This window comes from Nesoenas mayeri (assembly GCF_963082525.1).
Source record: "Nesoenas mayeri genome assembly, chromosome: 1".
Classification (NCBI taxonomy): Eukaryota; Metazoa; Chordata; class Aves; order Columbiformes; family Columbidae; genus Nesoenas; species Nesoenas mayeri.
The window spans coordinates 92102380-92129983 of NC_137541.1; the positions used below are offsets into that span (position 1 = coordinate 92102380).

General features: G+C 38.6%; 1 protein-coding gene across 1 annotated transcript in view; it reads right to left on the reverse strand.

Annotated features, from left to right (window-relative positions):
• The window catches only part of EPHA3 (EPH receptor A3), a 228572-nt gene that overhangs the window by 2890 nt on the left and 198078 nt on the right, over positions 1-27604 (reverse strand). Inside the window, exons 13-15 of the mRNA XM_080346111.1 lie at positions 25182-25391; positions 15515-15664; positions 13400-13593 (exon numbers count right to left, since the gene is read on the reverse strand). Coding sequence (XP_080202237.1) covers positions 13400-13593; positions 15515-15664; positions 25182-25391 — 554 coding nt within the window. The remainder of the gene's footprint in view (positions 1-13399; positions 13594-15514; positions 15665-25181; positions 25392-27604) is intronic.

The window sequence follows — 27604 nt, forward strand, 5'->3', positions numbered from 1 at the left end:
TGCCACATCCAGTTTAAAACTGATGCCCTCTCTAAGACTGACACTTCCAGAAGGACATCATACAAATAAATGAGAAGTGAGAAGTGTATCATCTCCTGTCTTTCATGCTTATGAAGGATGCTGAACTGACATGACTTGCATACAAGTTCTCTACTTAGACAACAATGAAAAAAAGTAACAAACAAACCAACTCAATGAATCGAACAATTGTCCATGCTTTGCCTATTTAAACCTTTTTACATCTGCATAAGTCTACCTAGAAGCTATTGAGGAAAAATATCCTTCTCAAAATAATGATTAAATATATAACTTTCTAAACAAGAAGGAATATACTGCAGCTAACTCTGCACTTTGCATATTGCAGATGGCAGAAGGGGCACCTCCCATATTGATCCAGAAATTTAGTTCTGCCTTGTAAGATGACTATTGTTTTCACAGTTTTGTGAGCATACTGTGACTTCTTATTTGTGGGCACTGAGGCTAAAAACGAATGACAGCCCTTCTCCATAAAGTCACTAGTGTCAGGCTCTCCCACACCTCATTTTAGCCATCTGAAAATACCACAAATAGGCCCAGCTAGTTTTCTGAATTACTGCTGCAGTCCATGGAGAGATACACCATTTCCAGGCAGGAGGTCTGTCCTCTCTGAAAGAGGTCTTCCAGGCAAACAGCTTGGAGCAGCCACCCAGCTCTCAGAGAGGGGACCTTGTTCTCAGCTGTCCATCCTCACTGACTTGATATCTTTTCGGAGCGGTGTGAGAAGCCCCTGAAGAGCAAGACAACCAGTAATTTCTTTCTACTGACAAGACGTCTTACTAATTCTAATTACCTTTCTCTCTTGGTGCTCATTAGCACAATAATGACTTCCTTAACGAGTCAGATGTTATTAGAGACATCAACTCTATTTCTGCATTTTCGCCTATACTGACAAACCTATGCCTATACTAGACAGCTTTTTAGCCTCCATTCAGAAACATATGTGCTCTATTTTAAGTAAAGTACCTATCTCAAGCTTAAAAGCTAAGCCTGTGCTTGGCTGTGCTGCTACCATGGTGCTACTCACCAGCACAGGAGACTGAACTAGAGGATGTTCAAAGCAGTTAGCACTGCAACTTTACAGTCTATTTTCTGCCTCATAATTCTTTTCCCCATGGCTCTAGTGAAACATCACCTGCACAAGAGTCCAACTACTACAGCTAAATCCATCTGAAGTGACTTGTCACTGGAAAGAAGTGAAAATAAGAAGTGTTTAAACTAACGCTGTGATTTAAAGGTAGTGATTAAGCAGTGTTACAGGTAGATTACAGGATCTAGACTGTAAAACATCCTCTTCACGCCAAGCCCAAGCCATCTTTAAGCACTGGAAAAAACATAAAGGGAAAACTTATAAAGGCTCCAAGGTGAAAGAAGTGCTTAAATACCAGTGAATTTAGGATCATAAGCAGGCTAGAAAATCCAAACAAAACTTCTCAATCCTAATACAAGTCTTTATTAAGTTTCAACAGGATTAGCAGCACTTCAATAGCATACCCCTGCAGTACATCTGGCTTGCACTGGAATCAGGAGATATCACATCGGTTACACCAAGAATTTTACTTTTACCTTTGAAGAAAAGAACAATATAGCTTTGTGAAACAATAACTCTAGGTATTTTCTACATATTAAACAGCACCTTTTACTTCTGATGTTTTGCCAATTGTTACCAATCAACTGATTTCTTTCAGGCTCAAAAAATTATTTTAATATCTTCTTCCCTTCTGAGATTTCAGGCCATAATTAAAGAGCTCATTAGATGCTTGAAAAATCTTAACTACAAAAACCACAAATGGACATAACACCACTGTAGATTCACCATCAGTTTTCACCAGGTCTCAGAGAAAAAAATGTTCCTGACATTTTGCCTGACTACCTTCCCTCCAGAGCTCAGCCAGGACAAGGAGCTGCTATAAATGACCATGATCACCGATACCAACTATAAACCTCACATCCTGGAAACAACTGCAGATGGAACGGAAAGCAACAGAAGACACCAGAAATGTGCTCTGGCCCCCAAACAGTGAAGAAGGGAAAATATAGCATAGCAGCACCGACACAAACAAAATTCAAGTTGCTATTCTGATGCTAAAAACCAGATCTTTTGCATGTATATGATACACAGTTTTAAACATCCTCCAGTTAAAGGCTCAGGTTAGATAAACATGCCCAAAATATTTTCATTCAGTAGCTGTACAGCCTGCATCTCCCTGACTACTGTTTGTCCCATGAAGAGACAATGCTTTTTATTTATAGTTTTCTGGATATAGTGTCTCGAATCCCAAGACATTTATTAAAAATATTTATGAAGTGATCTTAGTGATCAAGCATGGAGATTTTTTTTTTCTTCCAGTCTAGTATGTCTTTTCAACTTAAATCTAATAAAACAAGGCCTGACTCAAGACTCACTAATGAAAGTATAAACACATTGAAATAGAACAGGTCTCTAGGATTAGGAATTAGTGGCCCAAAAGAGCTTTTATGTTTATTACTTGGATCAAAGTATCATCAGGACAAAAAATATGACCTAATTTTAATGCAAGTGACCTCAGGATAACCAGCACTGTAAAGTATCATTTTTCTCCTTGTAGGATTGCAAACAAAAATTAGTTACTTTCCTCCTCAGAGAGGACATCTGGACAGTTTATCAATGAACAGGAATTTGCCTCACTGCGAAGAGTCTGTGATGTCTCCTCACTCGCACCAAGGGAAAGCTGGGCTTTCAGAGCATCTGCACACATTGGCAGTTTTTTTCCCCTGACCCAGCCCCTAGACAGAAGGTCTGACCATGAAATTTATGGTCAGGGTGATGTGCGCCATGAGCTCACACTTTACTAGACAAATTAGATGGGTTGCAATCCGTGCAGCTGTAAACGACGTCCTGCAGGGTTCCACCTGATCTTTTACAGCTTTTCATAAATCAGTACCTACTAGCTTCAGAAGAGAGTCATTAAAAAGAAATCATGGAAATTACATGTTTGCTCAGGGGAAGTGAAATAGAACATTTCCCTCTGTCTTTTCTTCTCTCCTCTTCTGTTTTTTTCTTTTTTTTTTTTTTTTCTTTTTGTTGAACTCTTTTTATTTTGTTGCTTTGACCAAGCTATGATGTACCCCACCCCGTTATCTTTCAACAGTCATGGAAAGACTTTCTATCCTCTTCATCTTGACTGCGTGTCTATCTACAGAGTTGTATTTGCTGACATGTGGTGCCCTGAAAAAACATCAGCAAGGCTCAGGTTAGAGAGACAAATTTAACAGCGAGATGCCAGTTACAAAATGTCCTGTTGCTGAAAGATTTCTCTGGATGTACCCATTACATTATCAGTTGGAATGAACCTCTGAGTCACCCGCAGTAGCAGAGAGAACTACAGTTTGTTATCATTAGCACTGCTTTTTGTCACAACACAGAGAAAGTTTTGCTGCACCACATAGTAACGGCAAAGACCACAGAAAACATCATTAGAACCCTTCCCAATATGGCATGGAAATCTCGTCTCTCACCGTCCGCTGCCTAGTGAGAAAGGGATGCATTAACTTGTAAAATCCAGGAGCTGAGACAAAAGGAAAATGTCCTGCCACTTCTTCTGCATGAAGTGTGGTATTATGCGAACACACAGAGGAGCTGTGTGCACACAATCCCAGACTTCGTATAGCAGTAGCCTCCCTCTTTCCATCCCTTCCTCCAAACAACACAACCAACATCCAGTTTTTAAATCTGGACTTCCTCTTCCACAGTCAGTTTCTTTTAAAGGATAAAGCATTTTAAAAAACATAAAGTAATTTCCTGTGGCAAATTTTAGGTAATTATAAGCTGATTTTGTAAAGTGAAATTGCTCCCTAGGAGGGAGCCAGGCCTGGCTTGAACGCAAATCTGATGTGCTTTATTACTATGGCAAGCTGAAGCACAGTATTCAGGTCTAACAAGAAGGATATCTCCTATTTCAAGGAAAAAAATATAGTTGGCATAGAAAGCAAATTTCAGTTTTATCTTTTATAGCAAGCAAAATCAAAAGTATACATGTGTATCAACAGGAGACCAGTAAATAAATGACATGTTGAGGAGAAGTGGAGTCGTGTTTACTTGAGTATCCCTGGACTTTAAAGATAAGAATTGGAGTTCCACTTCTTTATGCCCATTTTTAAGGTATCCTTAGCAAAATTTGTAACTTAGTCCCTAAAATCAATTCACTTCTTAGGTTGGTACATTTGCTTTTCCTGAGGAGCTATATATCACGCTTGCACACTCTCAAAATAAGCAGGTTGTGACTACTCTTTGAAGCCAAAAGAGAGATGGAGCAATGAAGGGGGGGCAATATGAATAACCAACAGAGAAAAGAACACAGGTGAGGCTGATGGCCTGCTGCAAAACGATGCATCTCTCTAAATGTCACCCAGGACTTCTTATTTTCTAGCTCCATGTTGTCTGTTGACAAAAAACTTCCCACAGCCCCTTCTAGGATAATGATCAAATAAAATTTCAACTGACCCACAGGTCAGTCCTCCAGTCTTCCCTAATCTTTTAGCTGCCCCTCAGAACGTGCTTTTCGAGGGGCTTATATATTTTCACCATCCTTGTGGGGTAGAAATTATATGACTGGATGTATCAGTGTTCCTCAATTTACTTCCTGCCACCGCCACAACCACTGAAGGCAAAAAAATACCAGCACTCTGCTGGTAATGGTTTTCTTTCTCTCAGAATGTCGCTTAAGCTGTGCTTTTAAGCTGCAGAAGTAAGGTCACTTGCCCATTTCCCGGGATTCATAGCTGGCCCAGAGGCAAGACCCTTAATCACTACCAGTCATTAACATTAGGACAGTCTATAGGCTCTTTACAAGAGGGAGAGAAAAATGCCTTAGAGAACTGTTATAATGCTTTTCTAGCTCCTTGCATCTCCCATTTGCTGAGCACGACTTGCCCTTATATCTCACATTTGGCTGCGCTGTGATTTTCTACAGACTTTGGCTAGGGCATTCGCTGCACGAGGCAACAGCTCCATGCAGTTTCTTTTTCCAGCATTTCCAGGGCAGAATCGCCATTAATGCTAACAAGGGCTTCATGTTGTAAACCTGGCACATCGAGCTGAGAACAGCAGACGAAAATCCCCTGGAACCCACAGTAAACAGCAAACGCTCACCGTCAGGGCACTCACTGGTTGGGCTGCATTGCTATTTATACAGTTCCCAATTCTGTGTACTGTGAATTCTTGTACGAGTTTCACCAGCAGAGTCAAATTAGAGGTGCGAAAGTGCAAATAGATGTTTTACTGTCTTTGTTAACAGTGAACCTCAACAACTTTTAACTTTGGAAGAACAATGGTTGATTTGTGTCTGCCCCAGGCATGGTATTAATGGCTGCTGGAAAAATCAGGTGAAAATAGGGCTTTTCTGTCTCCAGCATGCAAACTCACTGAACTCCCTCAAAATCTCCTCAGTCTAACTCCTGGATTCTCTGCACAATCTAAACTATGATTAGGCACCAAGGAGTATAATTTACTGTAACCTTCCATTTTTCTGCATGATTTGTAGTTAAGTTTCACCCCCCTCCATAAATTCACTATTTTATGTTTAACAGACTTCAGAAAGAAGGCAAGCGTTGTAGGTTTACATTGCCTGAATTCTTTCAGGGCAAGCAGTCTATTTCAGGATGCAAATTATATTGTCGCTGGGTTTTGAACGGAGCTAAAAATTCACATGTAGGCTTGCATTATGCAGCATTTGGCCAGACCAGGACCCTGTTGTCAATGCCTTGACAACCACAAAGTGTGGCTCTCTGAAACACTTGAAATAAAACTGAAAGCTCTTTCCTTCAGCCCTCCAGCCTGAAAGTTCCTACCAGGGAGAAGCAAACAAGCAATATTACAGCAGGTCAGCAATATGTGTCAAGCATCTGAAACCTTCTGGTATGAATAGCAAAAAAAATGGAACTTTCAACAAAATGTTCAGCCAACACAAATAAAATAGTAATTTTGCAGCAAATACTACTGTAAAAACAGGTCTTGAATTATGCTGCATAATGGAGCAGCCTGAATTTTTTATTTGACCTGTTCGCTGCTCCTACTGAATTTAATTTTCCCAAATATCCTACTAAGCTAGTGTACTAGACAGTTTCCACGGAATCATCTCCGATATTAAGTACAAACAAACTTTGTGAGGAGCCAACTTCAGATTTTAAATTGCAAATGATGCCTCTGGACGTTTGAGCAAACATTATGCTTGACACCACTGAGAGTGCTGCAAAGACAGACAACAAAGCACACGTTCAGCAGTAAACACTTGCAATCAACTACTCCCGAATAACAGGTAGCCCAAAAACTGCTTGAGGAAATTACTCCTGTGAATAATTCAAACAGCACATCAAATTAAAGAAAATCAGGACTGGGTTGTAAACAACATGCTAATACATGAAAGAATATATGAGGAATTTTTCACACACATTTTAAACACTTTCTTATTTTCATCAGGAAAACTAACTCACCCTGACTTCCTAAATTTCCTGGACTATATCAAAAGAATTTCAACTATGCTTTTTCAGAAAATAAGTGTCTTTCTTGTTTTTCTAGACAGAGATATAACAACACCAGCAGAGTTTGTATTTAACTGGAGAACTTCTAACAGATAAAACAAAGCTGAAACCAAATCTACCTCCAATGCTGCAGCACAATCCAGAAATAATGCCTTTTTGTTTTTTGGTAATACAGTTAATATTATCATAAAGTACCAAAAAGATGTATTTGGGGATAAAAAAAAAATAAACGCATAACTGTTTACAGATGAAACTTCTTTTTTTTTTAATCTCATAGTTAGGCATGCTGTTTCCTCATCACTAAATTGGAACCTGGAAATTAACAGATGATGTAAAATTTGTATAATAGTATGGGATATACAGTCTCAAGCCTCTGAGTGGAGTTCCAGGGAGGCAACTACACATTTTGTAAACGTCAGTTCCGGAGCCTTCAATAAAATCTTAAGAGGTTTTATCCATGTACCTTAATTGTCATCCATAAACACAAAGAACAGTGCATATTCGTTGTTGTAAATGAAAAAGAACTTGATCGAGCTTGATGAGGTACCTTAATGGAAACCAGAAATTTGGCTTTCCATTTTATTTAAGTTCAACACACCTAAAAGGTGTATAGTTAACACGCATAATGGTTCTAATGTTGAAATTCGCAAAAATATAGTTGTAAATGTATTTTTATTTTGTTAAGCAGCATTATTGCTTTAAAAATATGATTTGAATTCCATATTTAAAATTAGCTTTTCACTTTGTATATCTGTTCAGAAATCCTTTAATAAACTGCAAATAAAAGGCAGACATAACTTCTCATATTTTGCAACACGTAACATTTATGTCATCTAGAGCAGGCTAGTGGACTAAAATGACTACTTGAAATTACCAAATAAAACTCTGTTTCAGAAGCCTCTATATGTGAGAACACAGATTCTGCTTTTCAATCCTTCGAAAATATCTCAAACTCAAGGACTGACCAGAAATGTGATTGTCTGGCTGATACCACAGGGACTGCTTGGAGAGCAGAGAGAGGAGTACATAAAGTGCAAGAGAGCCAGCCTTGTGTCCTGCCTCTGTCTACAAAATCAAAGGGCTTTAATGTAATTTACTACCTTTGCTGACCAAGCTTACTCTTTTCCATGTATTTCATACCAAAGGTAGCTCCATGCCAGAAGAAACAGATGCTGAATCTTATTAATGACTGCTGGTTAGCCTGTAAGTAACACCTTCATCTTCAAAGATTTGGGGCAAACTTGCTAATTAATCCTCCTGTGAGGAAGGTAATTTAAATTTTCAGAGAGACAGATAAGTTAGCTAAAGAAAACAATCATTTAAAAAGTCCAGCAAGCCAGCTGCCTTTGAAATGGATGACATTTTGACATTTTCCAAAATAAAACAAAGTTCAACTGATTTTGCAAAATATTTGATAGCTGTATTTCCAAATTGAAAACTGTTTCACAGATGCGTTTCAAACCAAACTATTGGCATCTTATTAGTAAGTGGACAAAAATCACCAGATAGTTTTATACAACATTCTGTAAGGAGTAAGGCATGATAATGACTTCCCATCTTAGATGCTTGGGCTAGATATGAACTGACAATAAAAATACTGAATGATAAATGTCTCATTAAAATCTCCTTCCTCTGAGTGCCTCCTCTCAATTTGCAATGCAAAACAAGTATAATTTTCTGTGAAGAACCAAAGAAACTAACAAAATTGTCAGCCACTAACTCTAAGTAACTTGTAAAATAATGATCTTTTTAAAAGGAAGATTGTCAGCTGTTTATTTTCTGCATGTGATATATAAGAGCATCTCTTGCAATCCTTGTATTTAGGTATAGCTATATATACAGCTATAAACACACAAAAAATGGTTACACACCACTTAATAAAGAAATATCCTGAATTCTCAGATGGTTTTCTCCTCCTTTTTGCAATAGTCTCCTAAATATGTGCTTGTATAAAGAAACAACAGCAGCAATGCTTGATGTGAACTTTCAGTTTACCAAAATTTTATCTGGAAACAAAAGCAAATACAGAAGCAGGCTGTTTTTGTGTGTGAATTCCTTCTCAATTTTGAAATCAATCACAGACCTGTCAGAAATTCAGAATTTCTAAAAATCGTGCATTGGAATTAGAAACTTTTTTTTTTTCTCCCGAATGCTTTTTTCTTTGCAGAAGCTATGGATTAATTTGGCTATTCCTGTTTTATAGTAGGTTCATGAAGAATAAGTTCCTTTAGTCACACCTACATGACAGATGTGAACATACACAGTAACTGTAAGAAAGCTTCCATAACACTTGGGTTGCCTGAATCCCATATCAGAATCCTTATACCTCAAGGTCACACTATCCTTAATTCACTTTGGGACACAGAAATGCCTTAAATATATTTTTAATTATACACTATGTTTTAAATACATTTTTTCAAATGCCTGTGTAAAAGTAAAATTAATGTACATAAAATGATAATATACATTGTAGCTCGAGACAATCATCATATAGATATATGAAAAGATAGATATATAGATATAGATATAGATATATGAAAAGATAAGAATCAGAACTATAAATAAAAAAACCTGAATTATAAATAAGTGGAAAAAAATTAAAAAGAAACAGATTAAGAAAATGAAGTGTTATGAGTCCACTTAAGATTTGCAGAGTATACAAAGTTTTTCCAGTTGCATGACTCTTGGCTTACACGTTTTTTCCCAGACAAATGAAACAACAACTAATAAACCCTCTCAGACCACAGCCTGACCAACTGGTTAGCAGGTGGGTGAGGTGATTCTGTCTCTCATACTCAAGTTTAAAAAACTTTCCATCTGCTTTTTATCTGCATGAAATGTTCACAAATGTGAAGTAATACACAGTGGACTGAAAAATAATAAGCTCAAGAACAAAAATAATGAACCTGATCAAAACTGGAAGAACTATGAACTCACTTCCACCCTAAAGATATCCAAACAACCTAAGGACTCCGTTATAAAAATGAACATAATGCTCTGAAAACAGGAAAGAACAGCAAGACATAAATCAAATAAAAATATCATGAGGTTATGCTTTAGAAAACTGCATGACTTGTGCAACTTTTTGCGTACTAAGTTCCATTTCTACACTCCCTTATAGAGCTACATTACTCCAGGCAGCCTAAAAGACACAAAACACCCAGGGGTCCATAACCAATGCTGCTCTTGTCACCAAGAGCTCAAGGTGGCCACATGATTAAAAAGTGAATTTTAACAGGTAAGACAAAAACAGCCCTACTATCTACTTCACAAAGAATGGGAAAGGAATTTTCACATGAATTAGAGATAAAGCGCAACAAACACCAGGAAATGTATAATGAAACGTTTGCTGTGCTGTGGTTACAAAAAGCTTTTGTTGACGTAAAGTTCACAGGCACATAGAACGGTCTGCAAAGAGACAATCAATAAGGATAAAAGCATCCCCTCAGGTATCAAGAAAATATTAGATGCCATGGAGTTGCCAGATGGGATGGAAAACTGAAAAGGAAATATAGAATAGAAGGCTCTGACTCCTCTCCTGTATTCCTGTGAGGTATTAGTATAAAACGTGCCTGCATTATGGCCTGGGATCAGACGTACAGTCAAGCGCATCCTTCAGCTGAAGTCAGTTAACAGTAACATACCAGGGGACAGGGATATCCCATGCACCTCCAGCAATGTGCTTTTAAATAGGATACAACAGCGCTGTGACTATTTTAAACAAACATGAGCTCTAAAATCTGTAAGGGGAGACAGGCTTTGCATCTGCAACAGACATCGTCAGGTTAAACATTTTTCCTGACCAAGTATATTCTGAACACCTACAAGCATATGGTGGACATAAAGCTCTAGCAGTCTTCCAGTAGCAGCACAGACATAGGTAAAAGAGAGTTGGGACCTCTATAATTTAGATTAATTGCTTACTACGGGTACGGGAGAGGTGCTGCGGGAGTACTACAGCCTCAAATAACAACAAAGAGCAGTCATTTGAGCTGATAAAACCCCTTGAGCCTTCAGGGCTAAAGCGCAGAGAGCTTTACCTCTGCAGCGATGCCTGTCCCTCCCCGGCTGCTGGCAGAACAAGGATACCGGCAGGGATCTCACTCTGCATTTCCTTCCCAAGGAGCTGCCCTGACTCACTGTGCTTCTTATCCGTTACATATTTCTGCATACAAGGCCACAGCAAGACCCAAACCCATTTTAAGTTTGGCTTCTCATTTTTCTCTGTCAGTCTGTCAGAAGGCGATGCTGGATGGACCTCCAGTGCTTGGTCCCCAGCCAGGAGCACCATCATCTCCCGCTGCAGAAGGAGCATGTGCTGCCTGCCAGCAGTGCCTCTCTACGGGACACAAAGGGGTGTGGAGCTGGCTGCAGCCTTTCAGCCAGACCTGAGGTTTGATGTTAGTCAGTTTTGGCAAAGGTTACATGGGGGCGATCATGGATTTCAAAATCTACATCGGACTGCCCAGCACCTCTCATGTTGTCATACCCAATTCCTGGTTGTACTCAGGTTTAAGGATAGGTTGGGTTGGTCTTCAGACACTGACGAGAGGAGAATGATATGGAGAGATCACAGATCAGGATCACGCATTTCATGAACCTCAACAAACGCCTTGCCAGAGGGGAAGGGCTTGGGCTCACCCATGCCAGTGTGCCCACCACCTGCACCCCACAGGCCCCTGTCTGTCACCGGGGAGTGGGGAGCTGCAGAGAGGAAGAGATACTGCACTGCTTGGGAATGCAAAGGATGCAGGGACCTAGCAGTGGAAATGTAATTGGGAAGGAGGGAATTAAAATCACCTTTGACGTTCTCCTTCTCACAAAGGTGCTCCACTTCAAAGCCAAAGCAGCAGCCTATCATGAGGAGCATTTTACTGAGTGCTCACCTAAAGCATCTGTGAGAAGTCCCCTACTGTGTTACCTCCTTCCTACCCCATGTTGTGACACAAGCAGAGAGCATGGAATCATGGTAGTGATGTGCAGCCTCAGCTGCCCATGCCAATAAAGCATATAATGAAAGAGGGGCAAAGAGAGCAAGAGAGAAACGGGAGAGATCAATACCATGCTGTGGTGCTTCTGCGCAGAACCCAGCAGGTGCAAGCAGCCCTCAGACTGAATTTCATCTCCGTTAGAGAATGTCAGCTTTTACTGGCTGTGAACAGGTAAATTGGAAATGATGGGTCAACATTGTTTTCAGCTCTGCTGTGGTTCACCTTCCTAATTGGAAGGAGAGGAAACAGGGAATATTTTGTCTCTGTTTGGAATGCAAAACATGCAGCACTGGTTTCTGCAATCAAACCCCCAAACCAAAACATAGTCATGACCCCCAACTCACTTATTCAGCAGATCGCTACAACATATACCTACAAAATAATTATTTGCAGCAATCATTTGCCACATAGGGTGCAAGATGTTTAAAAGAAATATGCTTGACTGAGAAGATAGTGTATAAATAGTCTGGGGTTATTTTCCAACCTTTTGTTTGTTTGGTTGTTTGGTTGATTGCTTTTTTTTTTGTTTTCTGTTACCTGGTAGGTAACAGAAATAATTGTTTCAATAAGCATGTTGGTTTACTGCGTTTTAAATGCTCACCAATTAAATTATTGAAATATAATTACTGTGCAAGCAGTCTTCTCTCATTATATATTTTTAAAAGCAGAGCCCATTAGTATGGTTGTCTTCCTCCTCCCATCTCTGCTTTTTTTTCTCACGTCTCTGGAATGGCAAGAGGAGGTAATTAGGATCACCAGCCTCTAGCTCAGGATGCATGTCCTTTCTGTGCCTTCCCATTCAATTGCCATGGCAAGAAGTGTGCTGCATTAGAAGTGAAGGTTTGAGAGGAACACTTCACTGTGTTCCTGTCTCAAGTTTGCCTCCTGTCAGACTCTGGTCTCTCACCCACTGAAACACCCTCTAAGACCTGGGTCTGGAGCAGCAGACTGCATTTCTCCTGACTCTGCTTGATTTGTGGACAGAAGATTTTGTGCTAGTATTCATGCTGAAAGTCATTTTACATCTTTTCAGATCACTTCAGTAAGAGTATGAGATTTTGTGCATGATATAAACTGGTTCACTTAAACCCTACTTAACCAAAGCTCTTATTTCACCACATCCTCATTATGTCCTTAGGTGTCAGCCCACTCTTCAGTTACACTCTCTCAATGAGATAATTCTTATCTCATGATAGTGATGTTCCAGGATAAGTTGCAAAGCCAGGATTATAATGAATGTTTTTAACGCGTTCAGGAATATTGCACAGGTTGGAAATGAATTCCTAGTTAAGGCAATGGTCCAAGAGGGAACACCAGTGCATTTTTAAGTTTGTGGGTTGTGTTGAAAGCAAAAAGTCTATTCATATGATTAAACTTCAGGTGACTTGTGAGAACAGAGTGTAAGAGTGTGGAATATGTGTCTGGACCCAATTCAGAAAGATATTCAGGAACATGACTAGCTGTAACCTGTGAAACACTAAGCACTTAAAACACATAAGGTCAGAATGAAAAGGAAGATCACGTGATGGCCATATCTGCCATCTGTGTTTTTCTCACAAACCTCTGCTCAATCTTACAATGGGATTCAAAACCATAGCATTACAGCTTTTCAGCATTTGAATAAACAATAGCAAATTATTAATAAAAATAACAGCAATAATAAAAATTATAATAATAATAATAGTAAAACCTTCTGAAGGGCTAGTCAGGAAGCATTCTCTAGCCTTCAAGATTGTGAACAGCTACAGTTAAAAGTTGAACAAGCAGCTGAACAAAGTAAACAAATTCTAATTGTGAAAGATGACAAAATCAAAGACATTTCTTTATGTACAATGTAAGATCTAATATGTCACCTTGCCGCTGCATTGGTGATTATTTTCAGACTGCTGGGATTACGGATCAGCTTATCCAGGATGCTGACAATCTGCTCAAACTTGGGTCTGTTGTTTCTGTCTTTCTGCCAACAGTCCAGCATCAGCTGATACAAGGCAGCTGGGCAGTCCATGGGAGGTGGCAAGCGGTACCCTTCATCAACAGCTTTAATCACCTGCACAAGGATAAAAGTTTTTGAAAACTTAAAGGCACTCAAGTCTACTTGTTTTTATCAGTTCTATGAACCACTTTAACATGGACATTCTGTGTTTAAACAAATGTGTTTATTCACTAATTGTCTCACCATGCAATGCCTCTGGTTTATCTGCAAAGTAAACTAGGCTGTAAATTAGGCATACAGAAAGGGCTGTAGGGGAGTTAAGATACAGTATATGACTTTGAGGAAGGTGAGAGTCTGGAAAGGATCTGTAAAACTCACACTTAGTTGAACTCAATGCATAAACAAAAGCTACAGTTAGTAAGGTGCTTGCTTAACTATGCAAAACTTCAAAAGGTCTTGACTGTCATCTGATCATCCTCAGCAGCACTTGATTCCCACACTCTCCATTGGACACTGCACTTGGCAGAAAAAGAACCTACCTTCTCATGGGCAATCCTGAACTGATAGACAGAAGGTCTTGTGGAAAGAGTTTGATGTAACTGATCTCACAAGGCCAAAAATATTTTTCAAACTTACCACAAGGATACCTGTACACTTCCAACTAGGCAGGGCAGGCCTAGTTCTTTTATCATTTGTCTACATTGGGAAAAAAAAAAAACACCAACCCAAACAAACAAAAAACAATGCCCAGTATTTACACTGTTACAAAGCTTTTTAATACAACCTTTTCATTGGAGCATAACATCTCTTGATCTATCTCTTCATCTGTTGCACCACGAATTAAAAAAGAAATGTATGAAAATGCATTCTAAGTAGAAAATTATAAAGCCAAATTCTGTTAACTTTTCACTTTTAACTGGATCAGTTAATTCAAAAGCAGAAAAAAACTATACTGAGTCAGAACAGGAATAGGAAAACAGTCTGTGGTTTAAGCAGTCATTAAGCAGATAAAGAGGTTAACCCTTCTGTTTCTGATTTTGAATGTGCTATTATTAAAGGCGTTCCACTGGTACATCAGCATATATAGTGCAATTCATTAACCTCCACAAACAATAGAAAAACTGCTCATGACTAATTAAAAGAAATACTTAGTTTTCTGCACAGGCTTGCGTTACAGAGGTACTCGTTTGAAAGGAAGTTTTCTTTCTCTTTTTACTGTTACTGACTTTTTTGAATTTAGTACTAGTTAAAGATATATATCAACCCCCTGAAAAAACCTATTTGTGTCAGTGACTGCATTTCAGAAAATGTGATTTATTTATTCCCATGGAATAAATCTAGGATTAATAAGCCAACAGAAAAAAAAAATACATATATAAAAAAAATATTATTTGGGAAAATGTTTTGCTTCTTACAAAAATACTGGGAGTGATCCATCAATCATTTGGACTGCAGGCTTGGATAGTTTAGCAATGTTGCAAAGAAACCTGTATTGGAAGTCTTTTAATTGGATCACTCTACTTCTCTATTTTATCCATTGATTACTTCCAGAAGTATTTTGGTTTCATTAACCTCTTAGTAGAAATGCTTTGCTTCTCTTTTTCACAAGTGCCAAGAGCCATTTATTCTGTGTATTTGACATTTACAGAAAACTTCTACAGAATATTATACAAGTGGAACCAAAGGGGATCAACAGAAATTTAGGAGGGTTTTCTAACAATAAGCTAAGGAATGTAAAAGGCAATGACCTCATTGTAGTGGAATTGTTTGAATTATCCTACAGAAAACCACCAGCATGATAAAATTCTCTAATATGTTCCTTCAAAGGTCCGAAATACACTGCCAAAAAGATGCTGTCTTTTTGTTAAGTTCATTAGAACTTTTACCTGGCCCGGGAGATTAAGAATTTTTTATTTCTACATCTTATTCAATGTCAATGTTAAAAACTCGGAGCCACCTGGTTTCATTATGCTTCACTTCCTTTCACAGCTTGATCCATTATTTGAGAACACAGCTCAGATAACAATATACTCACATCCTGGTTGGACATCTCCCAGTATGGTCTCTCTCCATAAGACATCACCTCCCAGAGAACAATCCCATAGCTCCATGCGTCACTGGCTGATGTGAACTTCCGATATGCAATGGCTTCTGGTGATGTCCATCGGATAGGAATCTTGCCCCCCTAGGAGAAGACCAAAATAAAACAGTTTATTTGACTGTAAGACAATTAATATAATTTTGCATGACTGATTATTTTAAATAAGTCTCTGAGATTCTCAGTTATTATTATTATACTGGTGTAAAAAACATGGAAAATGCTAAAAAAATGGAAAATGCTAATGCCATTTACAATGAAAGCATCTTGCACACTAAACAGAGTAAAATACATTGTTGTGCAAAATCAAACGGAGGTATAGATATATTGTATAGTATACATATACCTATGTATACATGCATATTTATGTATAGCAAAATATGCTCAGATAATAATAAAAGGTAAGTTAAGTACATTTGATTTTCAGTTATAAAATGTCCAAGAACTGGTGAGACAGTCATACAGCATTAAGGATGAAAAAGCTAGTATCAGGTCCTCATTTGCATCCTAGATCTCTTTTTCTGTGTAGCACAAAAGGGCTGGACTTGGCTACTCATAAGCCATTTCAAGTGAATTTTCTGTTGGTGCGGAACCTGCATGGTTTCACCGTGTTTTCACCCCAGGTTTTCTAAGACATTTGAGGAAAATGAGGGGCCACAATGTTTCTGTTTCATTAACACCAAGTTTTTGATTGCACAAGGCACTGAGTGTGACCATATGCACAATTTCCTATTCCAGAGAAAGCCGTCAGAGACAGTCACAGAAAGGCAGATTCAGATGGGGTCATCTGTGCAGAGAGAAGAGTACAGAAATGCCATCTGGGGAAGTGGTCTTAAACAACTTTTACAGTCACAAGAGAAGCAAGCCGTCATTAAATGATGTAAACTTGAAAAGAATTAAAGCTACCATTACAATTAATATTACATTTAGGGGAACATCTCTCTCTGGTTATGGCCGCCACTTGGTGGCATAGGTCAAATCAGTAACACGCACACTAGCAGCCTCAGGCTGAGTTTCTGCAAAATGAGAATTAGAGGAAAAAGACAATTTCCAATGGTGCCAGCTTTGATGGAGGTTTGCAAGACTCTGATTTGTGAGTCACACTTGAGAAGTTCTAAAAGATAGTGGTGCAAAACTTGTTACTTGAGGTAATTCTGGAGGGAATGTATTTGAATACAGAAAACTGTGAGAGTTTAAAGTCATTTCCAGTTTTGGAGATGCACAACATGTACAGAGATGCACTCTGAAGATTTCACACTAGACTAGCTATTTGAGGTACCTCTGAAATGCCCATATACTACAGTCATATACGTATCTCCACAATAACCTGTGTGGGAAGGAAGTGCTCGTATTTCCGCTGAATAATCAGCAAGAAATAAAATGTAAATATATTAATGCTTTGCCAACACTTCCATAAAGTGTACCTCCACTGAAAGTAGTGATACACACACAAGCTTTAGATTAACTAGCTTGGTTAACAACAGAAATGTGGACATTAGTGCTAATTAAAAACCTAAATATACCCTAAATACACTGGAGCCTAAGCATCTGCAATTTCATGGCTCATATCGCACAAATTAGATTAAATATAAGCAACACAGGCAGGCCTGAATCAGGCTACAATTTAGACCTCCAAAATGTTACTAGATAGATCTTAGAGGCTTGGTAAAGGTCAGAGAGGGAATGTATCTTGGCATGCAGTGTTTATGGATTCCGTCCTGTTTAGCAGAGTCCCTACCTTAACTAAAAGACAAACCTTCATTTCACACACAACCCTTAAAATTAGGTAAACACTGAATTTCCTTATTACTTGTGGACCAACAAATATGACAGATAAAATAAATAGCAGGATTGGAAACCACTGTTTCATCACAGAAGACAGACTAGAGAGCCTGATATCTCTCTCTCTCTCAAACTTGGAAATCTGTAAGATGATGTCCTTTGGTCACTAAAAGTACATTGTATTTTCTGTTAATTACAGGTTTACTAATAATTCCCAATTCTGTTCCGTAACAGTACCAAGAATATAAAAATGATAGTCTTTCTCATATGCTATTGAGAAACAATAGTACATGAGCACCCACTTTACAAACATCTGGGGTCCCTCAATGAATCCAAGGCACAGCAAAGAAACAAGAAAACTCTCCTGTGTCTTAGTGTTCTCACAACAAATCCACTTATACTTTTAGATGTGAGGATGATAAAAAAAAATCAATCCTACTTTTTTTTTCTAAGCATACTAGCAGAGTGGACTTTGTTTTCCAATAAAGAATGTCAATACCGGGGGAAAGCCATATCCTAAATGTACACCAAAAAAAATCCCGCCACCATGAACAGAAAGAGCTTCCAAATCAAACTTCTCTCACTTACCTCACAGGCTCAGAAGTCGCCCACAAAACTGAGCAGACTTGCAGCTCAGGTGCAAGGCCAAGGTGCCTGGATGTTGATGGCACACACACATTTGAGGGGAACCCCGGGCTACATGCCCGCGATGCCAGCCCTCCCAGCACAGACTTGCCCACAGGGTGACCATCCAACCCAACTCATCTCAACTGAGAGGAGAAAACTGCCTCTACATGACCAGAGACCTGAATTGCAAAGGACTTTTACAGATCAAACCAAACCCAGTGGACAACATCTGGAATATGCAGCTTGTGGGGCTCCTGGAGACCAGATGCAAGAGGCCACCACTATGCCCTACAGCTGGCAGGGGCTTCTGAGCTCCATCTCCGTGCCAGCACTTCCATGGGTGAATGTGTCCAGCATGGAACAGGCCAGACCAATACTGGCATTTAGTTCAAGACAAAAAGTTTCAAATTCCTGGCCAGGTGGAGACATAAAAGAGGGAACTGTTGATCCTTGCTGCTTCTGACAGCTTCTTGTTGATCCTGGCTGCTTCCTTGGTAGCACTGCCACCTCAGACAAGCCCCAAGCCTCTTTTGATCCCTCCCCCTGTGCCTGGACACCCAGTATCAACACTGCTTGGAAAGATACTGTGCCACCTGATTTGAAAAAAGAAAGATAAAGAGCTACGTGTTGCCAGTGGGCTCCTGGCGATGTAGCCAGGCTGGGTCTCACTCTCCAGCAATTGCTTCAGCTACATTTTTAATAAAGGGATGGCACAACACACACCTATGACATGCCACATCAGAAAGCCCTTGAGGCAGAGAGTAGTTATGTTGGTTTTCTTGCATCAGCATAATGACTGATTCTGTATCATTTTGGAGTTTTCAGAATCTTATTCGCTAAAAAATCAGAATTTCCATGAGTGGCTTCAGGTTCACTTTTTCAGTTTCATGCTAAGATACAAAAATGAATCCCTTCTTGCTGAACCCCAGAGAAAAAATTGCCAGATGTCACACAGAAAAGTTTGCTTATGGCTAGAACATGAGCGCTTTAGGCAAGTGCAGGAAATATATGTGACAGAAAGTCTTTACCTTTATAATCTTATGAAAAAAGTAATTTGCACAACTGGAGAAACACATTTACAAAAAATGACAATAATTAGTCTCTTAACATTTTAGGATTGCTTTATTGCAAGGCAAGAAAGATTATAAATCCAATGAAACAAAGTTCTTCTAGCTTCGTTTGTTTTAGTGAAAAATGAAGGTACATCAACTCTGGATTCCATTACAAGAAAATAAATTTTCTTTGCTAAGTCTCAGCAGTAACTCTATATGAGCCTACAGATACCTGTAGCATTACCATAAATAAGAGTAAAATAAGAAGAGTATGAAAATTTAGCTAAAAAAGCAATCAACTGCCACTGTAATTTTGCTGTTGTGCTCCCCAGTTTGTAATAAAAATGTCAATATTATCTCTGTATTTTAGAGGAGACTTTGTTGATTTGTTTTCTGAATAATTTAAGAGCAAGAACAGAAAAAAAGGTTCTGGTAGAGATTTTTTTGACAAATAAGCATTTTAACACAATAGCAATATATGGAGAAAATCTGAAGAGTTGTATCAAGCTAAATGAACAGTTTTCTATCGCTATTACCTTTGAAAATTATGAGGCTGGCTGTAATTCAAATAGTCTGTTTTGAAATAAAAAAAATAACATAATCACTCCGCATTAGAAATTCCCTTTTCATAGAATCACAGTATCATAGAATTATTTTGGTGGGAAGATAACCTCAGCATCGAGTCCAACCATAACCTAACTCTAGCACTAAGCCATGACCCTAAGAACCTCGTCTAAAGGCCTTTTAAACACCTCCTGGGATGGTGACTCCACCACTTTCCTGAGCAGTCTGTTCTAATGCCTGATAGACCTTTCCATGAAGAAATTTTTCCTAATATCCAATCTAAACCTCGCCTGGCACAACTTGAGCTTATTTCCTCTCATCTTATCACTTGTTACTTGGGAGAAGAGACCAGCACCCTCCATGCTACAACCTCATTTCAGGTAGTTGTAGAGAGTGATAAGGTCTCTCCTCAGCCTCCTTTTCTCCAGGCTAAACAGCCCCAGTTCCCTCAGCTGCTCCTCATCAGACTTGGGCTCCAGTCACCTCACCAGCTTCATTGCCCTCTGAACTCTCTCCAACACCTCAATGTCCTTATGATGAGGGGCCCAAAACCAAACACAGGATTCAAGGTGGGGCCTCACCAGTGCCGAGTATAGGGGCATGATCACTTCTCTAGTCCTGCTGACCACACTGCTCCTGATAAAAGCCAGGATGCTGTTGGCCTTTTTGGCCACCTGGGCACACTTCCATCATTTTTGAGACATACACACCTCATTTGAACACGCATCACTTCTCCAATTTTCTGCTTTACCAGAAATCAGGATATTCTTTGCAATATCCTTTGTCAGGATCAAAGATGTCTTACATAATTTACCTTCACATAAATTAAACCAAACACTTTCTTCTAGACCATAGGGTTGGAGCTGGAAAAACTAAGCTCCCATACGTGTTTCTTTACTCGTCTCTCATTTATTTTTTTTTTAACCCACTTTCCCCAGTCTCCCAATATTTAAGATTAATTTAATGATACCTGCTCTGCAAACTACTATGATGTACTAGGAAACCCTAGCTTGCGCATTTTTTTTTTTTTTTTTAATATGATTTATTTTATGTCCATTAGGCTTTCAAGCAAATTAATCTTTATCTGCTGTCTCTGTTGCTTATCCTCCACTGGAAAATCTGAAACCCCAATATTATTGGCTGGTACCAGTGGGCTCCTACCCTTCAAAATTAGTACTATCAGGACTGAACATGTAAGACAAACTCACTAAATGAAAAATCATTACAGATATGCCTAGGAAAAAGGTTTGCCCAAATCTATTTGATACAGGTTTATAAAGAGAAGTCTACATGTGTATGCATCACTAGCTGTTGGTAATATATTTACTGATTATTTTCTGAAGACAGACACAGTTTTATATATTTTTGTCATGGTCTTTCTTTAAGAATGTGCTCATCAGGAAGCCATATAAGCTCCCTGAATTTGAGTAGAAAGCAAGCAGTAGTATTAGGAGTTGTAGGAGTTTGCTACTGCAGTATAGGTAAGAGAACCATGCTTGGGGTTTGAAATTAGTGAGCCAGCAGTGACTGAAAGTTTTATCTGCTCTAGGTGGAGCAGTGTTACCTACAGTATCTGCTTGTTCAGCATAATTCATCTAAAACCAATGAACTCCTCAATTTATTTCTTGCGTGTCTGGCACTCCAGCACAATGCAGCTGTTTCCAGGCCTTCATAACACATTCCAGTATTCTGATTTATAATCTGTTACAGGGTGACTGCCACAGGCACCTAAGCCACAGGCCTGGGGAGACAAGAATCAAGAAAAATGGATTCTAACAGAATTATTGAAAGAACTTTGCAGGAAAACCTGAAGGTAAAAGCCTGACATATTTCATTACATGAAGACAGTTCAGGAGATATCTCACTGGTACACAGAAAAGATGGTTTCATATGATTGAGATGAACCTGACTTAGGCTCTCTTCAGTACCTGAAATTTACACAGTGTTAATTGTTCATCCCTTACAAATGAGTATTTTATCTTGACTTTTCTTCTTCTTGAGTGGTAAATGATAACAGACCACTGCTTCGCTCTCTCATGTTTATCATGCAAGAGAAATTGTGTTTCTTTTTTTTCTTTCTTTACCAAATCCTTCAATGCATTCAGACTGTATTAATGTATTCTTGCATGTATAGGGAAAAACCACGACAAATTTCTGTCAAGCAGTTGCAATAATGTGCATAACAGAAAGGACCTGTGTGCCCTTCCCTGTGGCACACAATTGAGCAGTGCTTTGGGGTGCCCTGCCTGCTCTGGCACCATCACCTGGGGGCACAGGCTACCAGAATATTTACTTGCCATCAAATCACTGTATTTTTTAAGAAATAGAATAACTGGATGGAGTTTTCCATTGAAATGCCATGAACACCAATACTGTATCCAAATATGCGTTTAAATAGTCAATCTACTGATTACCCAATTATTATGCCTTTGAGAGACATAATTGCAGTCCCTCTACATGTGTGATGGTTTAAATTTACTTCTACTTCATATCGTTATTAGTCCACCTACTTGTCATACAGCCATCTAAAAATAATAAGAATAGAAAGAATCAATTTGGCAATGACAATTTTAATACAGTCTTGGCCTTTCAATTAAAAGTGAATAGGTATGGAGAATGCAGATAGTTACAGTACATCCCCTCCGGCACAAAGGCTCAGTTAAAAAAAATCCAAACACTCAGGCAGCTTAATTCACATGCTGGTTTCTGCTTCTGTAAGCAGGCAGACCACAGGCTACCAGAGGCCTTTTGTGGTATCAAGTCACTGACAATAATTCAGGAGGTAAAGAATGACTCTGTTAGGTAGAAAAGTTTCCTTACAAGTCCTGATTCCCTGTATTTCACATGTGCACCTGTGATCTTTGCATTGTTCTTCAGAGTTCTTGAACAATAGCATGAATATCACGGATTATGTATTGATTTATAAAGGGATATATACATTATTGATATATAAAGGGATACATGCTCATATCCTTTATGCAAAGCTTCAGACACAGCTTTTAAGAACAGAAAAACATAAAATTTCACCCAGTCAGTGGTGTGTATTGAAAGCTTGAAGGGCTGACTGGGTTTCTTGGGGGCAGACCAATCCTGAATTGCAATTATGAATTAAAGTAATGGAATTGTTCTCAGGCTTTAATATTTACAGGTGGAAAATAGGGACAGAACATGAGGCTAAATAAATAAAATATCTATCTTTGCAGCTAATTCTATGAATTTCCCTAGCACCACTGATATTAAATGGAAAACTGGTAGTGGGAAGAAGTAGAGGGGGGGCAAAAGTCTCCACTCAATAATAAATAGTCTTTACTGTTTGAATGTTTGGAATTGTGTTCATAATTTAGATTTTTTTCTTTTTTTTTTCCTGTCTTTTCAAAGATCCTACTGACTAGTTTTGATTCATTAGTTGTAAAGGCATTAAAATGTTTGGGGTGATGCCAGTATTTTAAAAAGTGACGCTACTTTTGTCTTGGTTTTGCCATATAATTTGTGCCTGTGAAAGGCAGTAGGAGCAGCCTAGGCAACAGTCCTATGCTTTGTGATATGACTAAGCAGCAGGAACATGAACTGTCCCGCTTTCTTCCAGTGGACTGGAGCTCTGTTTCGCACTCATGGTCCTCACTTGTTTAAGCTGAAGATCAGACATACTCCAGGGACACACTATCTGGGCATGTATACAAGATTCACTTCAGAGGAAACCTGAGCAAAAGATGAACAGCAAATAGCCTTGTCCTTCTCTCAGAGTCAAGATGTGGCACAGGTACGTTCAGCAACTACTTTTGAAGAAAATTAGATTTGTCCTAGGTTGTATTTGAAGGTTTTAATTATCTGAGCATCTTCCTGCAGTAGTTTGCTTATACACCATAAATGCCAGATGGAGTTTACTGAATACAGATGATTGCACTTTACAAAATACATTTTTTCCATCTCATTTCACTATCTAAATGTAAATAGGCAGGCAGGGTTAGAAAATAGGTGGCAGAAGGAGAGGAAGAAAAAAAAAAAATCAACACTGCACTTGGCTGTAGGAAATTCCCACATAGCCTTGGCTGATAAACACTGACCCCTCATCCACCCTGGTTTGTCCTAGCCACCCACGGGTATAAGTCACTGACATACACTTCATTTTCAGGAAAGTCTGCTTCCCTCAGAAAGCTGTGTGCTATGTAGTTTGATGAAGAGCTACTTTTTCCTCCCTAAACAACTTTTTCATCTAAGTTAACTAGGACTCAAAGGTATCTTCAGCTCTTAATGTGAGTACACAGAATGTCATTACTAAGTTATAGATTAGTTCGCATGCCCAGATGAATTTTGGAGTAAGAGAACTGAATTTCAAACCCTGGTAAAGGTTCATTTCTCACATGTTATTTTATTTCAATCATGAAGAATATAACATGCAAACTACCACAATAAGTGATTACTCTTGTCAGTGATCAGGAATGAAGGAAGCACTGGAAAACCCACATTAAGATTTTGCTGATACATTCTACTCTAATCTGGTTTGTACAGTGAAGATGAGATGATTACTAGGCATCACTGCAAATTACACTTCTCTAAGATACTGAATATTAATGCCACTTTTTCTAAAGTTAATAAAATCCACTTGCAATAGGATTAAAGCGAATAGACAGACAGCCCAGTGTAATATCTATATACACAAAACTACATGTATGCCTTCAAGGTTTCCACAATAAAACAGAAGCATTATTCAAGTGAGAACAAGAGGTGCAGAAAGGCTGTATTTAGAAGACACTGTGGCTTTCCTAAGGCTCTAAGTCAACCTTGTAGCTTCCAGGTAGCTTTTCAGGAAGGATGAAATCCAAAAATGAAGCAAGCAGCAGCCTGCACCATGGGAAGTCCCCTATCTCATAAAAGCTTCTCTGTCTCAGGATGAAAGTCAGATATCATTACAGCTTCAAGAGATGGGTTCCAATTTGTATGTATGATATAGGGAGGAGAAAGTACAGGAGGTTTACTACATTGTTAAGCAAAATTTCTTTTTTTTTCTTTTTTTTTTGTTTTACTCAAGTTTTTACTCAGTTAGGTAGGCGTACAACAGCAGGTACAGCTCATACACCGCTGTAGAACAGCAATATCACTATGCTCCAATCAGACATATCTCCCACCATACTAGCAGAGACAAAAAGGTAAAAAAACCAAAAACCAAACCAAACAAAATTATTGCTGGGTAGAATTTTTTTTACTAGGTGGGAGCTAGATCATCAGTGTAACAAAACCTGCTCAAAGCACATATGAAGCCTTACACTATTGTGTGCCAAACAAACTCAGGCCTTACCAGTAGTATTGACCCCTTTACACACCCAGCAGAAACTGAGTTAAGGATTTTGCATACTTTAAGAAAAATAATCTACCAGCAGAAACCATATTTTTTTTGCTTCTGTCTTCTCTGGTACATAAATTAAAAAATAGCTGTGATGAGTTTACGTTTTATTGAACATCTCTTGGCATGCAAGACTGGATGGCCTCTAGAACACAGAGCACAAGCCTCGGGGACTCCCTCAGATTTCAGTCTAACCACACACAATCAACACGAATTTTAAATAAACACAGAAACTCACCCGTGTGGTGTAAGCAGCTTCCGGGTCATCTTCCAGTACACGAGAGAGACCAAAATCTGAGACTTTGCACACCAAGTTACTGTTGATGAGGATATTACGAGCAGCTAAATCTCGATGGACGTAACCCATATCTGACAAATATTTCATGCCAGATGCGATCCCTCGCAGCATGCCTACTAGCTGAATGACTGTGAACTGGGCATCATGTTTCTGGAAAACATTTGAAATGTCATTTCAGAGATTGTTTAAGTTCATCCTTGCACAGATTTTTGATAATGATCCTGGAAGCTCTTCAAGGGAAGAGCTCACGAGTCAGGGGTCATGATTTAAACACCACACATTGAAATACTTCGGTCTGTGGAGGATAATTTCCCAGTCACCTGAGGGAAGGGGACAGATTTTCAATTTAGATAAAAATCAATTTTTCCCATTCTTGTTGTCATCAGAATTTTGATTTCCTAGATGGGATCTGTGTGAAAGCAGCATATAAATTGAAGTTGTGTGTGCTCCTGAGACTGGAGTGCCAGGATTTTAGAGAAACAGATGTCCAACTTCCCTGAAAGGCCATAGGAATTAGTGAAAATCCCAGACTTACTCAATGGAATAATGAAAGTTTTCTATTACGCAAGCATTTTTTTTTTCCTAACAAAAGCAAATACTGATGTGATTCAGTGGTTTTCAAATTCCATTAAGTTTAAACTCATTCCTCAAAATTTTCCTCAACTTCAGGAAAACAAAAATCACTTAATCACACTGTGACAGCCTAGAAAACAATAGCTGCATACATTTCTAATTATCTACTTCTAGACTTATTTTAAATCGCTCAGCTCTTACCAGTGCTGTTTGTTAACATCTAGCTTTGATATTGATATATAGATACATAGACAATGGGACACCAGTACATTCTAGTGCTCTCAAATGAATTCCCCAGTGCTGTAAATTTATCACCATAGGCAGCTCTTCCTGCTGCTTCTCCCAGAAATTTATTAAATACATGGGACCTGGTTCTGCCATGTGGGGTGAGCTCACATGAATGAGCCTGCAAGAATGACTGCATTAATTTCATTTTTGATTAATAAGCTTAGAGGCAATATTAGCACTGTAAACATTAAGCAAATATATGGCACAGCAGATGCTTTAAAGAGTGACTCAAAACTCCCTTTCATGAAGAAATTCATTATTATAAGACTCTTAGCAGTTCCCTGTTATGAAACCTTCTTTAACTAGAGCCAACACAAGAGGATGTATATAGACCCTGGAGAAGATTTAGTTTGAAATAGGAAGAAAGTTTCTAACCATGAAAGGAATGAGATCGAGATGCTCAGACAGCCTTCCAATGGCAATAAGGAAATCAAACTGACCAGTTTTAAAAGTCCTCTATAGCAGGGTTATGTGGCCTGAGTTGCCTGTGATATTAATGAGTCACAAGGTTCTTATCTATGTTTCCACACAACTAATAAAAAGCAAACCAAACCAACAAAAAATAAACCAAACAAACAAACAAAAAAGAGAAAAAAAACAACCCTCAAATAACCAAAAAACCACACTAAAATAAAGAAACAAGTTGAACAACTGTTTCGTACAGTCAGAAATTATTCTTCATTCCTCAGAGCTTTCTTCAAGAATTATAAGCCTAAACAAAATATATATAGTTCAGTACAGATATATTTCATTTAGATATACTGACACACTATTCATATGTATTTTACATGCTCCAGTGGACATCATAACATATATAGTACATACTGAAACTAAGGTTGACAATATATCCCCTTTTGGGGCTAAATGTCTAGTTCAGTGTTATGAATTTGGGGGATAATGTCACTCAACCGTGGCAGAACCAAAGTAGTCTCTCAGCCACAGCTGAGTTTGCCCTAACAAATTAAAATTAAACTAGTGTTTCCCGTCAGATGGGATTTCATTTCTGCTACACTTCTTGTTTTGCCACAAGTAAATCTTGGTGACACAGGGAGCGTTTAAATTTTTTTAGGCTCACTACCAACTTTGACAGAAAACAAAGATAAATCAACAACAGTATTAGTATGTCTAAGGTTGGGGAAAGAAAACAGGCCAATAAAGTTTGCTAGCAAAACATTTCAAACACCCTGAGGTATAGAATTATTCCCTAAACTTTTCACATTTAGAGAAACAGCTCTTGGCTCACTTGGTTTACTGAAAAATTTCCACAAATCCATTCACTTTGGAAATCTCTTGGTAAGACTTACAGGCTGCCAACCAATAAGCATAACTGCAAACTGCAAACTATTTTCATTTTTGCATGCCAGAATTTTTTTAATAGATGTGACATACTCATAAACCCAAAGTTTTCTTCATTTTGGAATAATGTTTACTGTAAACAGTCAAAATGGACTAGCAGATCCCTACTTGCACACAAAACCAAATGGAAATAATGAAATATCAAG